Here is a 15,048-nt window from a genome sequence, read left to right as displayed (position 1 = left end):
ACTCACAGTGCCGTGCTAGCCGCAGAGTAGAATTTTAGAACTTTCCTGTGAACCTGTGTCCTAACTCAGTTAAGGAATTTAACAGTACTGTTAATACTGACTTATGAAAGCAACAGATCACACAAATTTGATGAACAATTATTTAATAAATGATGATGGGCTAGAATATAATTTCGTAAGTGGACATGAGGTAGAGAGACTTTGCTTTACATACATTTTTCGTTCAGCAGTACCATTCAGGTCTAGGAACTCTGTGCGTTATCTGTGAGCAGTCCCAGTGATGGCCTTTGTGTACAGCCTAATGATTAGCATGCACCGGCTGTCAGTCAGTCTTGCTGAGTTACTCCGAAAGCCAAGGATCGAAAACCATCTCCTTGGAGAGATGCTCTTTGGCCGTTAGGAGCAGGCCCTGTCTGGGTCTCCGTCTGGGGTCTCTTGCTTGACCTTGGGAGGGTGTGATGCTTTCTCATGGGAAGGAAGGGACCTTTGAAACTGCAAGCTCAGCAGATTGGTTTTAGAAAGAAAAGCTGTGGAGTGAGGTGGCTTTCCCATCCCTCAGGACTGAGACTTCCGTTTGAGAGAGATTGTCCTCATAGCTTGCTCATCATGCTTTTGACTTTGGCTTTAACAACCCCCCTAACCCGCTAATAGTCTGTGTGTCTTTGTATCTTTGCTTCCTCTCTGGTGAGAGTGTTGTGTAGGGCTGACAGTATTTAAGTTCACCACATCCCTCCCACATACATAAAGTCAGTAGATGGTCAGACAGGAAGGGCGGTAGCATCTGCACATCTGATGTCCTTGACTGCTGGGTCTCTCAGGCCTCCCTTGGGCTTTGCTAATCTTAAGAGGTATCAAGGGAGCAGATGGGTGATGAGTGTAAGGGGCACTGAGTGGGACGCAGCTTCTGTCCAGGGTAGCTGGAGGGGTCAGCTGCTGCTTACAAACCCTTTCTAGTCTCTGCTATGCACAGACCTTGATAGCTGTCTGCTGGAACTGATGAGTGGACCCTGGGAAAGGGAGCAGTGAGCGCTCTTGAGAGGAAACTAAACTGAACTATATCTGGATTTAAAATGCCCTTATACATTTTTGCTGCTGTCATCACTTCAGGTCTTCTCTAAGATTAATTAATCAGTGTCTAGACGCACAGAGCAGGTAACATTTTTATTTGATGCACAGAAGTGAATTTGACATGTGTCTGTGAGGGGCTTGACAAACATCGGGTGTCTCATGTTTTACACTCTTGCCTTTGGCCAGACTAGAGAGTTATAAAAGTGCTTGCTGCACATATTGTGACAGTATATTATTAATGTGTTTCTGTTTCTGTCCTCAGTGTTCTCCGTGGCCTGATACCCCCACAGCCTATGTGAATAACAGCCCTTCCCCGGCACCCACCTTCACCTCCTCGCAGCCGAGCACGTGCAGTGTCCCAGACAGGTACTGGCTGTGCGCATGGTGATGGTGTCTGCGGACGCTCGCCCTCTGCTCGTCACTCAGCGGCTTTGTGCTCCTGGCCCCTGGTGCCCCCACATGCTCACCTGCGGTGGTACTGCAGGAAGGGTGTGGTTTTAGGACAGAGCCGGGCACAGACGGCACCAACGCTTCACAGAAAAGGAGAGGAGGGCAGAGTGACTTGTGGAGGTGAAGACGTGACTTGGATGTATTAAGAAGGCATTTATCACTGAGGGTTTGTCCCTAATGCTCGCAAGAGGAAACTGTTTTATGCCACTTTTTACTCTCAACAGACATGCCTTTTTATTCTTTGAATTCTTTAAAACTAAAGAAAGATCTTTGATTTCTAAAGACTCCCTGTGGTTTCAGAAGTGGGAATGAGGACTCCACTCGGTTGTCTGGGAACCCGGGGGGCTGGGCTGGGAGCAGGTGCCTGTGCCCCGCGGCTTTCCCTCTCCCTCTGGGGCTTCATGACGAGCTGATGCAGAGCCCTTCAGACTGAGCTCCCTGCTTTGGGGAAGTTTCTTGTTGCTGAGGAAAATTACGAAAGCTGAGACCACAAAGGAGGAGGGTTTTGTTTTTTTTTTCACCAGCGCCCACCCCAGCTCTGCTCATTGACAGGGTCTGAAGAGCTGGGCAGCCTGAGGAGGCAGCTTGTTTCCATGTGGGTGGTGGTGCTCCAAGTAGAAGAGAAGGCAGAGACCAGAGCACTGGCCCGTGACCACAGCAGAGGCCTTCCCGTTTCCTGGGCAGCTCAGAGAGTGAGCACAGCTCCGGGGGTGCACTTGGGGACCCCGCAGATCCGCTGCACAGGACAGGTTCTCCTGAGGGCAAGCAGCAGGAACATGCGGCCGCCGCTCAACCTGAGGCGCAGGCGCTCGGGCCAGCGGGGCGGCCCCAGCCCGTGGGGTTGCTTCTCGTGCATCTGACCTTAACTCCCAAGGGCCATGGGGCAGGCGGCGTGCTTTTGTTTTCTTCATCCTGTGCTTCATTTGTGCGTATGGATCTGTTGAAGGGGCATCATCTTACGTTTTTACTGAGGCCCATTAGTACTGTTTATTGTAGCCCATTATTTTCATAAGATAGATTTTTTTTTGGCCATTACTTTCAGTTGTTTATAGTACTAGATTTTTATTTTCTCCTAACTAAAATGCATGAGTCTCCCTTCACTTTCCTCACACTGTCAGAGATAATTGGGGGAGACCTTTTCTTTCACAAAATGTGGATTGTTACAACAAATGGAGAAGCACAGAATCTCGTCATCACAGTCACACTCGCACTGCTGTGCCTGCCCTTGCTGCACACTTACGTAGCTCTTCCGGTGTTGCCTTGTTTTGAACCAGGGCTGGGGAACATAGAGCTCGCAGGCTGTGTAAGGCCCATGAAATCGTCAGGTCTTGCTCTGCGAAGGTGGGACTCGGAATTCAGTGACTCTATGGCAGGCTAACATTTCTTTTAAAGATTTATTTAGATTTATTTATTTATTTGAAAGAGTTACACACAGAGAGAAGGAGAGGCAGAGAGAGCGAGCGAGTGAGGTCTTCCATCCACTGGTTTACTCCCCAACTGACCATAACGGCCAGAGCTGAGCTGATCTGAAGCCAGGAGCTTCTTCCGGGTCTCCCACGCGAGTGCAGGAGCCCAAGGACTTGAACCATCTTCCATTGCTTTCCCAGACCATGGCAGAGAGCTGGATTGGAAGTGGAGCATCCAGGACTTGAACCGGCGCCCACATGGGATGCCGGCACTGCGGGCAGTGGCTTTACCCGCTATGCCACAGTGCCAGCCCTGGCAGGCTAATTTCTAAGTTGATGATTTTATTGGCCTGCAAGTGATGTCAAAAATACCCAAGTGGTCCATGCCCCATTCAGCAGACCTGCTCTAACGGTCTTTAGTGGCTTGACTTACAAAAAAATCGTATGTCATCCGTCCTTCTCCTTTCTCTCCAGCAATTCTTCGTCCCCAAATCATCAGGGAGATGGAGCTTCCCAGGCCTCTAGTGAGGTAAGTGTCTCTTCCTTGAACCCATGCTGTGCTGGCAGGGTGCTGACCAGGGCTGGGGTCACTGCTGTGTCCCCAAGCAGTCACTCCTCCCCGTGGTACCGCTTCAAATGTGAGGCCTTCTGTGATTTACTTAAATGTCTTTAGAACATTACAGTAACCCGGTTCTTCTTTCTGTAAACTTGAATGATTTCTTCTCGTATGTTCACTTTCTTTGTTAACAGCAAATTCAGCCTTCTGCTACAACCCAGGAAACACAGCAGTGGCTGCTCAAAAACAGGTTCTCTTCCTACACAAGACTGTTTTCTAATTTTTCAGGTATGTTTGTATGTGTACATGGTAAAGTGTGTTGCTTGTGTGTCTCTCTGCTTAAAAATCTTAAGAATTTTTTGAAATTTTGGAATGTTATGAAGTTGCAAAAAATGTAGAGAATTCCAGTATATCCATCTCCAGTAATTACAGCTTTAAAAAGGGGGCGGGTTCCTGAAAGGCAAGAGAGAGGGTAGTATCTTCCATCTACTGGGTCACTCCCCAAGTGGCCATAATACCAGGGCTAGGCCAGGATGAAGCCTGGTCTCACGAGGATGGCAGCAGCCCTAGCACTCAGGCCGTCTTCTGCTGTTCCCCAGGCGCACTCGCAGGGAGCTGGATTGGAAGCAAAGCACTTGGGACTTGAACAGCACCGTGCCACTGGGCGCTGGTGCCGCACGTGGCCATTTCACCTGCTGTGCCACAGTGCCGTCCTCCCTGGTAGTTACATAGTGCATACCTGTGCCGCACTGTCAGAACCAGGAAGCTCACCTTGGTGTAGTGTATGAGTACCCTGTTGTAATAAGCATGGAGAGTTACACCATCACCACAACAGTCTGTCCTGCTACTCCTTTGTGGTCAGATGCACGTCCTGCCCCACCGTCTCTAATCCCTAGCAACCACTGAACTGTGTTTCTGTCTGATTTCGTCATTTCCGGGATGTGGTGTGATGGACTCACAGTTGTGACCTTTTGAGCCTGGCTTTTGTTTTTTTCATTCCATGTGATGACCGTAAGATCCATCTGAGTTGCTCATGTACCAGTAACTGACCCTTTACTGCTGAGGAGTATTTCGTAATATGAGTGTACTGGGGTGTGGTTTTTATGTTCGTAAGTTTCTCCCGCCAGGCTGGTGAGCTGAAGGAAGGTTGAGAGGAGCAGAAATAGAGATGCCAGGTGGGGCAGGCCGTATTTCCCAGACCGGTTAGACCCCAGGGCCCTTTCTCCGCCACACACTTAGCAGACATGGCCTGCAGAGCTGGCAGGTGGCCTGCAGGGCCATTGAAACAGTGTGCTCCCTCGCAGAGGACAGAACATGTGTGCACACACCAGCTTGTGGGGGAAGCTGGATTCCACAGAGCCTGCTTTCCTCTTACGCCATTTACTGTGTTTGTGCAGTGAGTAGTTACTCCTCATGGAGCTCTTTGTCTCCTAGAATTAAAGGGCCAGATGGAAGTAATTTGCTAGCTTAGACCCACATTGTTATAGGACTCAGGGAAGCCTCTGTGTGAAGAACCAGAAACCGTACAGCTGTAGGGCAGGGTGGGTGCAGTCTTGTTTCCCCGAGGGACAGCAAATGAAAAGCATCGTGTGGAGGGAAGGCGCTGGCTGCCGGGGCTGAGGGAGGCCCGAGGGGCTCTTGTTCGCCCCCGGAGAGTGCTCCGCGGCTTTCCGCCCGAGCAGCCGTCGCAAGGCCTGGCTTCCTCAGAGGGTGGGCACGGGACAGGCGGGACGCCGCCGGCATCCAGTGAGGGGAGGGGGGCTTTCTGCAAGCCTCTGCGGCTCTGCAGACAGACGTCTGTCCCCGTGTCTGAGTGGGGCAAGGGAGGGCCACAGGTGAGAGACGGTCTGCCGCTCTCCAGTGCTCCTGGGAGGTGCGCTTCTCTGGTTTCTTTCTTTTTATTTTTTAAGAGTTATTTATTGAAGGGCAGTGTTATAAAGAGAGAGAAGAGGTGATAGATCTTCCAGGGCTGGGCCAGGCCAAAGCCAATAGCTTCTTCCCAGTGTCACACGTGGGTGCAGGGCCCAAGCATTTGGGCCGTCCTCCACTACTTTCCCAGATGCAGTAACAGAGAGCTGCATCGAAGTGGAGCAGCTGGGACTTGAACTGACACCCATGCAGGATGCTGATACTGCAGGCCATGGCTTAACCCACTGTGCCACAACACTGACGCCTGGTTTTATTTTACAAACTAGAAATGTATTAGGCTCCGATTGAGAGATTTGGCACCCTTAAGAACAAAGCCCTCATTATCTTGTTAGATTGGTGAGTGACTTTATCACATGGAAGTCACGCCTTCATCTCAGGACATCTTAGTTCCCACAGTGAACTGCAACGACAGTTGATAAGAGGACAAAACCAAAAGTTAGAGACACACTCAGACATAAAAGGGAGAAGAATGTGATGACTCTCCTCATCTCTGTTGCTGGCTTCAAAAATCACCACCCTTGGCTGTTCTGCTCTCTGTTGCTTTTCCTCTTTGACAGCAAATCCTATCTACCATGTCATTTATGCCATCAAGGATCCACAGGGAACACCTGAAGGCACAACGTGTGGTTTCTCTGCTGTGTCAGAGCTGTAGTGTTGCAGGACAGAGGCTTAGTCCACTCTCTGTGAGCTTGGGCCAGTCCCTGAAACCCTGGACTTCTGCTTTTCTCTTGTTAAACAAGACTGTCTGGAGTCAGAAGCATGCTTCTCCACAGCACCGCAACCCAGCCTGGAAATGCGGCAGGCGCGAGGCCTGGTGTGGGGAAAGCTCCGCCTTCAGGCCCGCTCCGAGCTGGGGTCTGTCCAGCTCGGGCCTCCAGGTGGACCCTTCCCCAGAGGACGTTGGGAAGCCAGCATTTTCTGTGGCTCTGAGGAGCAGGTGTGTGTCTCGTGTCGTCCATGTGAATGTGTTTGAGGATACCTGTTAGTGTTTGGAAGGATATTTCACTCTATGAAGACAGGTCTGTAAAGAAGCCAGCTCTGTTCTTTTTCCATTGATTTAAGAAGAATCTCTCTGCTGTTCTCCAGGTGCCGACTTATTAAAACTGACAAAGGAGGATTTAGTTCAAATTTGTGGTGCAGCCGATGGAATTCGGCTCTATAATTCACTGAAGTCCAGGTAAAATACTGCGGACTGTTTTGCGTGAGATAAGAAGGGGTCTGGGCAGAGCGCGTCTCCACGCGAGGGGTGTGCCTGTGTGCGCTTCCGGCCTCGGCGGCGGCGTGCTCACAAAAAGACTGTTTTGTGTGCACCCTCAGGGCAGGCCCAGATATGATGAGGGCAGAGGTAGACTGTAAGACTGGTAGAAATACACATGGGCAGGACTGATTTCTTGAAGACGGCTGGGTTTGTTGCCAAGAAAACAAAACTCCTAATTTAGGTGAGCTCTACAGAATCTATGGTTTTCAAGGTCGTGACTTACTGAACAGTTATTAAAATGTCAACTTCTAATTGTGAATTAAAATCATAGAACTGTGAACAGTGCTGACTTTGTTAAGATCCATTTACTATCATTGCATTTCTAGACTTGTGGTGTGAGAATCCCATTAACATTGAATCTTACTGATTTTAAATTGCTGACTTAACTGCATCTGACAGGCCATCTCAATGGTTTAGTCTGGATCATCATGTTAGACCACCTGTGATAGTTGGTGTGAGGTGTGTGGTTTTTATATTTTTATTCATAAATTATTTTGTGTAATGAAATAACACTGTAAAGTTCTCATAAGGAGATAGAACGTAGATTCCTGTAGTTGTCCTAGGGTAGGGCCCCTGTCCCTCCGGGGCTCATAATTGGCATCTTCTGACTTGCAGGTCAGTCAGGCCCCGTCTGACCATCTATGTGTGCCAGGAGCAACCACGCAGCACAGCCCTGCGAGGGCAGCCGCCAGCTGCGGGTGGCGGAGGCGAGAACGGCAGTGGGACACCCTACGGTGGGTATCGAGGGCGTCTCAGTTCTGTCGGACGGGGAGGACTTGGGTCATGCTTTGCAGAGCTCCGGCGGCATTAGGACTGTCTGGAGGCTGTGGTGAAGTTTTGACAGCAGTAGGAGGCAGTGCTGCTAGGGCCACGTCCTGGGGGAAGGGGAAGCTAGCAGCCTGTTACTTCAGCAACACCAGGGATCGCTGGTTTGGTTTTCTGTTTATTTGAAAGGCACAGAGAGGGTGTCAGAGATTGCCCATCTGCTGGTTCACTCCCCAGATGCCCACAGCATCTGCGACCAGAACAGGCCAAAGCCAGAAGCCCAGACCATCTGTGTCTCCCCCGTGGGTAGAAGAGACCCAGCACTTGCCATCACTTACTGCTCCCCGTGGTGCACATTACCAGGAAAACACTTTTAAAACACCCCACGTGGCAGGCACAGCGGGTTAAGCTGTCACTTGACAACAGCATTCCAGTCGGAGTCCCATCTGCTCTGCCTCTGATCCAGCTCCCTCCTACTGGGCCTGGGAAAGCCCACCCCTAAAATGACTTGTATTTCTAATGATCCAAGATTTTTATACCTGGGAAAAGAGCAGATGGTGGCCCAAGTGCTTAGACCCCTGACACCCTAAGGGGAGACCCAGGTAGTTCTTGGCTTCCAGGCTTCAGCCTAGGCTGTTGCAGCCATTTGGGGAAAAGAACAGGTGGATGGAAGCATGCATTTCCTCTCTCTGTCTCCCACCCCCTTTCAAGTAAATCAGTCTATAAAACCAGTCGTCGCCGTGTGTAGACTTAGCTAAGTGACCAGCACTCTGAGCTTTGCATGCGGTGATTCTGGTGCTGTGTCCAGTGTCATTATCAATGCATTCTGCATGTTTTCTCCCCCATCTCAGTATTGGGAGGACTTCTCAAAAAAAAAAAAAAAAAAGCTGAGTTTTTCTTAATTGTACACTGCAGTGCTGCATTCGGGCAGAGCCGCGTCTCCCTTCTCTGTGCCACTAGAAGTGTGTTTCTTGTTTCTAAGAGGGGCACGTGGTGGCATTTGCTCCTCCCACATCGCCACACCTGAGTGAAGGCAGCAGGCCCAGGGCGTTTCGGAGAGCACGTAAATCCCCTGACAGTAACCAGCTCTGGGAAATACTCTGTGGTCTAAACTTAATCTTAAAACTACCAAGTTCTACACGTTGTTTACTCTGTCAAGTCTACATTCTAGAAGGCGACTCCTCAAACATGAGTGTTTTTGGAGCAATTTGTAGACGTATTGGAGACCTGAGATCAAAGGTCATCAACCTTTTTCTTTAAAAGGCCACGCACGTAGTAAATATTCAGGACTGTTATTGCTGACAGCCATAGGCCATACATGAATAACGGGTGTGGCTGCGTGTCCTTAAAACTAGTAAAAACAGAGCAGGACCTGGCCCATGTAGGCTGTAGTTTGGAATCAGCTCTGTAGCCTCAACCTAATTTTAGTTCCAGATTCTAAGCCCATCTTAGTGTCTGATTAACAGAGTTGTCTACAGTCGTGTTCCTGTGAAGCCAGGGAAAAACCCTTTGGTTGGCTGTTCCCGACCCCCGTCTGCGTGGCTCAGTAGTAAGTGGGGGGTGGGTGGGCTGTGAGCCTGAGACGCACCAGCTTCCAGTGAGGTGCCCAGCACCCCCGGACCAGGCCTGCAACTTTGTATAAAGAATTGGGAGTCATTATCTGTACCCACAGGTTTCATGTGGTGTCTTCTATTTTTTTCTGAGTGTGTAGGTACAAGATAGATTTTTATTCCTTAGGGTAAATCTCAACAGCAGGATTACTAGATCAAAAACCCATGACTCTTAGTGGTTTTTATATATTAATGCAATAACTTTTAGAATAAAGCTTTCTTTAGGTGTAATGTACAATACCGTGAAACCCCGTTACGCCAAGAATGAGTCGGTGGTGCCTGAGATGTGCAGACAGATGCCTCTGTGCAGCCAGATCCGTGTGTGTTACCGTTCAGGGCAGAGACGGAGGAAGACACACAGAGCTCCCCTCGGTCCCATCTGCTGGTTCACTCCTCGAAGGCTGGGGAGGACCCCGTGCAGATCTCCTACGTGGGTGGCAGGGACCCGATTCTCGCACCGTCACTGCTGCCTGCAGGCTGAGCATCAGCAGAAACCTGGAGTCCGGAGCGGAGCCGGGAACTGAACCCAGCACTCTGCTCTAGGCTGCTAAGCTGAGTGCCCGCTCGCTCCGTGTTCTCGAATTCCCTTACTGTTTCGGAGCTTTGGCAGATGTGCCCTTCCTGCAGATCAGCTAGAAAAGACTGAAGGCCGTGCCCTCTGTTTCAGTTTACCACGCCATCTACTTGGAGGAAATGGTCGCCTCGGAAGTTGCTCGGAAGCTCGCGCTGGTGTTCGATCTCCCGTTCCACAGGATTAGCCAGGTTTACAGACAAGGCCCCACCGGCATCCACGTCCTCGTGAGCGACCAGGTACAGCAGACACGCCTGCCGCCTGCCCGTCCTCTGCCGTCATGTAGACCTCTTGTGCATACTCACGAGAGCCGGCGCCGCGGCTCACTAGGCTAATCCTCCGCCTAGCGGCGCCGGCACACCGGGTTCTAGTCCCGGTCGGGGCGCTGGATTCTGTCCCGGTTGCCTCTCTTCCAGGCCAGCTCTCTGCTGTGGCCCGGGAGTGCAGTGGAGGATGGCCCAAGTGCTTGGGCCCTGCACCCCATGGGAGACCAGGAGAAGCACCTGGCTCCTGGCTCCTGCCATCGGATCAGCGCGGTGCGCTGGCCGCAGCGCACCAGCCGCGGCGGCCATTGGAGGGTGAACCAACGGCAAAGGAAGACCTTTCTCTCTGTCTCTCTCTCTCACTGTCCACCTGCCTGTCAAAAAATTAACTCAGGAGAATCATTTTCAAAAAGTTGACTCACAGTGTAAATTTTTTTAAAGATTTTATGTATTCGAAAGGCAGAGTTACATACACACAAATCTTCCTTCTGCTGATTCACTCTCCGCACGGCTGCCAACGGCTGGGGCTGGGCAGGAGGCTGGCCCTCCGTCCTGGTCTCCCACATGGGTGGCGGGGGCCCAGCATCCTCTGGCTGCTTTCGCAGGCATAGTACAGGGAGCTGGATTGGAAGCAGAGTAGCCAGAACTCACATTGGTGCTCCAGTATGGGATGCCAGCATTGCAGGCAGCAGCTTATGAACCCACTGGGCCGCAACACTAGTCCCGAACTGTAAGAATTTACAACCAAAAGAATTTCAGTCATCCTCGTGATAGGGGTACAAGGCAAGCTGGCAAGTTCCCCACGCTCACGTGAGCTCTGGCGTGAGCTTAGCTGTGGGCTTTGGCTATTTTCCCTTTGTTACTTAATGGCAGTTTTAAAAGTCATGTAAGAAGTACAGTGCCTTCCACAACCAAGTAACAGGAGCAGAGCACCGCACGCCACTCTGTCAGGGTTCACAGCACCTGCAGCCTCAAGCTTCACTGTCTCACACTGCCTTTGTGAATTATCTTGGCTGCTGAGTTCTGTGTTTGAAAGAATAATATATAGTTTATGGTATTTCCTTTTAACTAAAGTAATTTCTGTTAAGGACAGCTGGATCTTACACATCTGCTTTTTTCTAGATGGTTCAGAACTTTCAAGATGAGAGTTGTTTTTTGTTCTCCACAGTAAAAGGTACTTCACATGTTGTGTGTCTTAAACAGCAGTGTGCTTCCAAGTGTGTCTGCTCTCGGCAGTGCAGGCCTTACTGTGACAACAGGGGTTGGAGGGGTACATCAGACTGTTTGTGGTGTAGCAGCACTTAGCTGGCCAGTAAGGCAGGCAGTCTTCCTGTGGGACCCGGGCGTCGCAGTCAGCGTCTCGCTGAGCGCTTGGTGTCAGACCCTGCGCTTCTGGTCTTGACTGGGGAGGGGAGGCACAGGCAGGGGAACTAAAGAGCCCGTGGGCCTCCCCCTCTAGTGGGGAGAGCAGATGGAGGAGGAGCAGGAGAGTGGGCGCTGTCAGTGTGGGATCCCTCTCCACTCCCGGTTTGGTGCTGTTCAGACTGGGCCTCCTCAGCAGTCACTTAGCATTCCTGTAGTGCTTCTGTTTACTGAGGCATCAGGCGGAAGTGGCAATGATGTTTTTAAATGTTTCGAATCCGTCTCTGAGGCCTTCCCGTGTTCTCCAGCAGACGGGTGTGTGCTGCGTCCAGCACCTCCACCTGCTCTGCAGGTGGCGGCGGCAGGTGCCGGCAGCCTTCTCCCTGGAAGTACCCCCCCCCCATCCCCCCATGGACGCGGGAGCTTGCAGATGCGAGTTTTCCGTTCAGGAGCTGGATTTCCTGAGCCTGGTTACACGTGACAACTGTTCTCCTTTCTCTGCAGCTGAAAATAATGACGGTATCCACATAATTTTGAAGTGATGTCTTACGTATTCTGAACTATAATTCAGTACCAAATAGTCATGCTTAGAAGTGTGTGAAGACTGAATCCAAGAAGCCTTGGGATTGGATTTTTACCAGATGAAATGTTTCATATTGAAAACACAAGCTGACCCTTCTAAGGAGCCGTACGAGAGGCACGTCTCCTCGCTCACTGCCGGGGCCGAGCACCGCACGCGGGAGCTGGCGGGACAGCGTGCCGTAGAGGCCAGTGACTGCGGCCCTGGAAGCAGCCCTGCTGTCGTGTTACACTGTGTGCGGTTTGGAATTGAATGTAAACACTTACTGTGGGCATTTACCTTCCTGTGCCAGTTTGGTTTTCATTGCCTGAACCTCGCGCTGGCCTGGGGAGGGCTGGGGCCAGTGCTGTGTGCAGCCCGCGGGAACCTGCCTGTGGAGAGGCGCGTGCTGCGACGGTGGCCGGGGAGCGGCTCGGCGTCTTCTCAGGAGTCCTGTCTGCGTCTGACGTGAGCGTGCGGATCCGGGAGACCCAGCTGGGAAGGCGGGCTTGAAGCCACGGCATCTTCCGAGTACCTTGGTGAGAGGATCAGTGTAAATCCTAATAGGTACAAAGACTTGTGTTTTTGCTTTGTCACAGATTTATGGAGAAACTTTGTGCTTCTGCTTCCATTTTTAGCATTTTAGTTTCTGGTTTTCATTTTTTGAAGCCTCCTTGATTTTTACATTCATGTGGTTTTCTTATTTCCCTCCCTCTCTCCGCCCCCACACGGCAGACACTGGAAATGGGCAGTGTGAGAGCAAGGAAGTGTGGTTGTTGACAGCCTCTGATTTGGTGTTAGAACACATGAAATGACTCATGGAAACACTAGACGTCACGAATCGACACTAAGATACCCAGGAGATCTTCACAACCGTTGAGCTTTAGCACAGTCACGATGAACGTCTGGGGATGTCTGGGGCCCTCTACGCACCGTAACAGCTCCCTTTCCATAGAGTGCCTCTTGCATAAACCAAATGCTGGCCTGCTCGCATGCTCCTCAGGGGAAACTACTGTCCTCGTTCTTCCCCTGCTACTTGCTCCCTCCCCCGAGGTCCTCACAGAGAGGTTGGAGGCTGTGGTGGAGCAGGCTGAGGGTCTGGTTTTGGTTTTCTACTCCCACTTTGATCGTAGCATCGCTGGTCCGTCTATCCAGGTGTTGGTCCTCATCTTTGTTCAGGTGGAAATACAGTAGTTTTGAGTTTGAAATCTCCCAGAAGACAAACCTTTCAGTGGGTGCAACACGTGGGACATCTCCAGTTCTCTTCCTGAAGGGGGTTCATTTTCTGCTGCGAGGGAGCGGTCTCCTGTCTGCATCTCTGATTTGAACTCCGCCCGTGGGCCCCACAGGAGGCGAGCTGCCCTCTCCTGGTCTGCCGGTGTTGCCCTCGGGCCCCTGATTCCCAGTGGAGCAGGGATGGCGCCCACACTGTGCCGCCGGAACCCTCGCCAGGGTCAGACGCGGCAGCACAGACACCGCGAGCTCGTCAAGCCGGGAATGACGCTGGAAGCGTTGAACACAAGTCTGTCCCAGTGGAGCAGGCTCAGATAAATTAGGGCACCAGCAGATTTGCTACTCTGTTTTTTAATGGTAGGATGTACACATTTCAGTATAATAAATGTTTTCTGATTGTTTTGCAAATGTGTCTCAGTTCCTGTTGATGACACCTCGAGTCACAGAACCAAGGGGCGCCCTGTGTGTGTGCTGAGCATATGCCAGTCTGAATGCTGAGTTAGGCCCAAATGGCTTGTTTTGCGTTTTCGGTTTATTTTCTCAAAGTGGATGCAGCCGAGGCCCGGTCCACCCTTGGAGAGGAAGCAGGCGGGGTGCTGAGCCACTGAGCTGGAGCCTCGAAGCCGGGGTAGGTCCCGAGGCTGCTGTCGCTGGCGCTAAGTCTTAGGTAGGAACTGTAATTGGGAGTCACACAAGTGCAGTCTCTCATAAGCCTATTTGTTTGCCGAAATGGCTTCCTGGCCAGTCTTCCCCCACTCCCAGGCGTGGTATAACATGCGTATTTCAGCCAGCTGTTTCTATCATAAAGCAATAAAAATCATCGACCTCAGCGCGTACCTGATGGCCCCGCCGAGTTTGCGGGACTCGGAGCACATCTGCCTCCACACTGTCCATCCTCTGGACGCGCTGGCGAGTCCCAGGACAAACCTTGGTGTTGCTGTCTCACTCGAGCTTCCCGTGCGCCCCGATGGCCAGCTCACCCCGGAGTGAGCGCCACAGACGTGGAGAGCACGGTGCAGCGACCCACAGAGAAGGGCACCAGGCGCCGTTCGGAAGGCTGGGCTTGGAGAGATGTCTGTCGTAAGAGCAATAAACCCTCCGACCTGATTTTTCTAAGCACTGCAATGGTGTATTCATTTTTATATTATCAGTTTAAAAGGTGCCAACACTTTACTGATCTGAGTTTAAAGTGTAAAGTTGGAATAGTTCTGGTGTAACCTGATTTCTAAGATTTTTAAAATAAACTTGAAAAAAAAATCACACCCGCTCTACAGGCATCCACTCGTTATTTTAATTGATAATATTATAGATAACTTAAGTCTTGATTCTGTTTCAGGTCCCCTAAATTTTGTGAGAAGTGTGGAAATAATTAGCTTTTTTCCCTTTTAGCAAAAATGCATTCTGTGCTGTAGCATCTTGCAGAGTTTAGTTTCTTGTCAGGCAGCACACACACTGTTGTCCCCTGGAGGAGTTGATGACAAGGTGACAGAAACAGAACGGTGAAGACCCTGCTCCACCTCATTTCTTTGGTGTCTCATGGAGACCTGTTACGTGCCTTCCATCTAAGGCTTAACATAAAATCCAGGCAGTGCAGCCACCTGCCCAAGTCGTGCGCATCACAGCGGAGTCGCGGGCTTCAGCAGGCCCCTGGCTTAGGTGGCAGGTCGAAGTCCACAGCTGCTTTTTTCTGCTCAATCTGTGCCGACACTGGTGGTCTGAGAAATGCTGGAAGCGCCAAGGGTGGGACTTCCGGAGGTGTCCACCTTGAAAGAGATCCCGGCTCCTTGCCTGGTCTCGGCCGCACTGACGCTGCTCCTGCGCATGCTAACCGCCAAGGCTGCCGGTGGACTGCGTCACGGGCAGTGAAGGTGAGCGCCATGGCCACGTTACTGCCACCATACGGAAGTCTACCTGCAAACACTTTCCCAGTGGAGAGTCAGGAGGTGTGGGGAGGGTGCAGCCGCTCGGAAGACCCGCTCAGAGAACGACACAGCACCTGCACAGCCGCTGGCCGCCGC

General features: G+C 51.3%; 2 protein-coding genes across 6 annotated transcripts in view; one reads left to right on the top strand and one right to left on the bottom strand.

The window, feature by feature from the left end:
- UBP1 (upstream binding protein 1) overlaps positions 1-13,438 on the top strand; it is a 49,742-nt gene extending 36,304 nt beyond the window's left edge. For 3 of the 5 annotated variants that reach the window (XM_051818545.3, XM_051818544.3, XM_008266113.5), the window contains 8 exons: positions 1,331-1,434; positions 3,399-3,453; positions 3,675-3,768; positions 6,496-6,586; positions 7,283-7,401; positions 9,710-9,852; positions 10,999-11,050; positions 11,743-13,438. In XM_051818545.3, coding sequence (XP_051674505.1) covers positions 1,331-1,434; positions 3,399-3,453; positions 3,675-3,768; positions 6,496-6,586; positions 7,283-7,401; positions 9,710-9,852; positions 10,999-11,050; positions 11,743-11,780 — 696 coding nt within the window. In that variant the 3' untranslated portion in view covers positions 11,781-13,438. The remainder of the gene's footprint in view (positions 1-1,330; positions 1,435-3,398; positions 3,454-3,674; positions 3,769-6,495; positions 6,587-7,282; positions 7,402-9,709; positions 9,853-10,998; positions 11,051-11,742) is intronic. The other 2 variants (XR_007908714.3, XR_011388240.2) reach the window with 1 other exon arrangement.
- A 200-nt stretch (positions 13,439-13,638) lies between these two features.
- FBXL2 (F-box and leucine rich repeat protein 2) overlaps positions 13,639-15,048 on the bottom strand; it is a 95,662-nt gene continuing 94,252 nt past the window's right edge. Inside the window, exon 14 of the mRNA XM_089331255.1 lies at positions 13,639-14,950. Coding sequence (XP_089187381.1) covers positions 14,855-14,950 — 96 coding nt within the window. The 3' untranslated portion in view covers positions 13,639-14,854. The remainder of the gene's footprint in view (positions 14,951-15,048) is intronic.

The sequence above is a fragment of the Oryctolagus cuniculus genome, chromosome 4 (genome assembly GCF_051225735.1).
Source record: "Oryctolagus cuniculus isolate XC-2025 breed Fujian yellow rabbit chromosome 4, ASM5122573v1, whole genome shotgun sequence".
NCBI classification, from domain to species: Eukaryota; Metazoa; Chordata; class Mammalia; order Lagomorpha; family Leporidae; genus Oryctolagus; species Oryctolagus cuniculus.
Note: the sequence above shows the minus strand (reverse complement) of the source record. Positions and strands in the feature narration are given on the sequence as shown.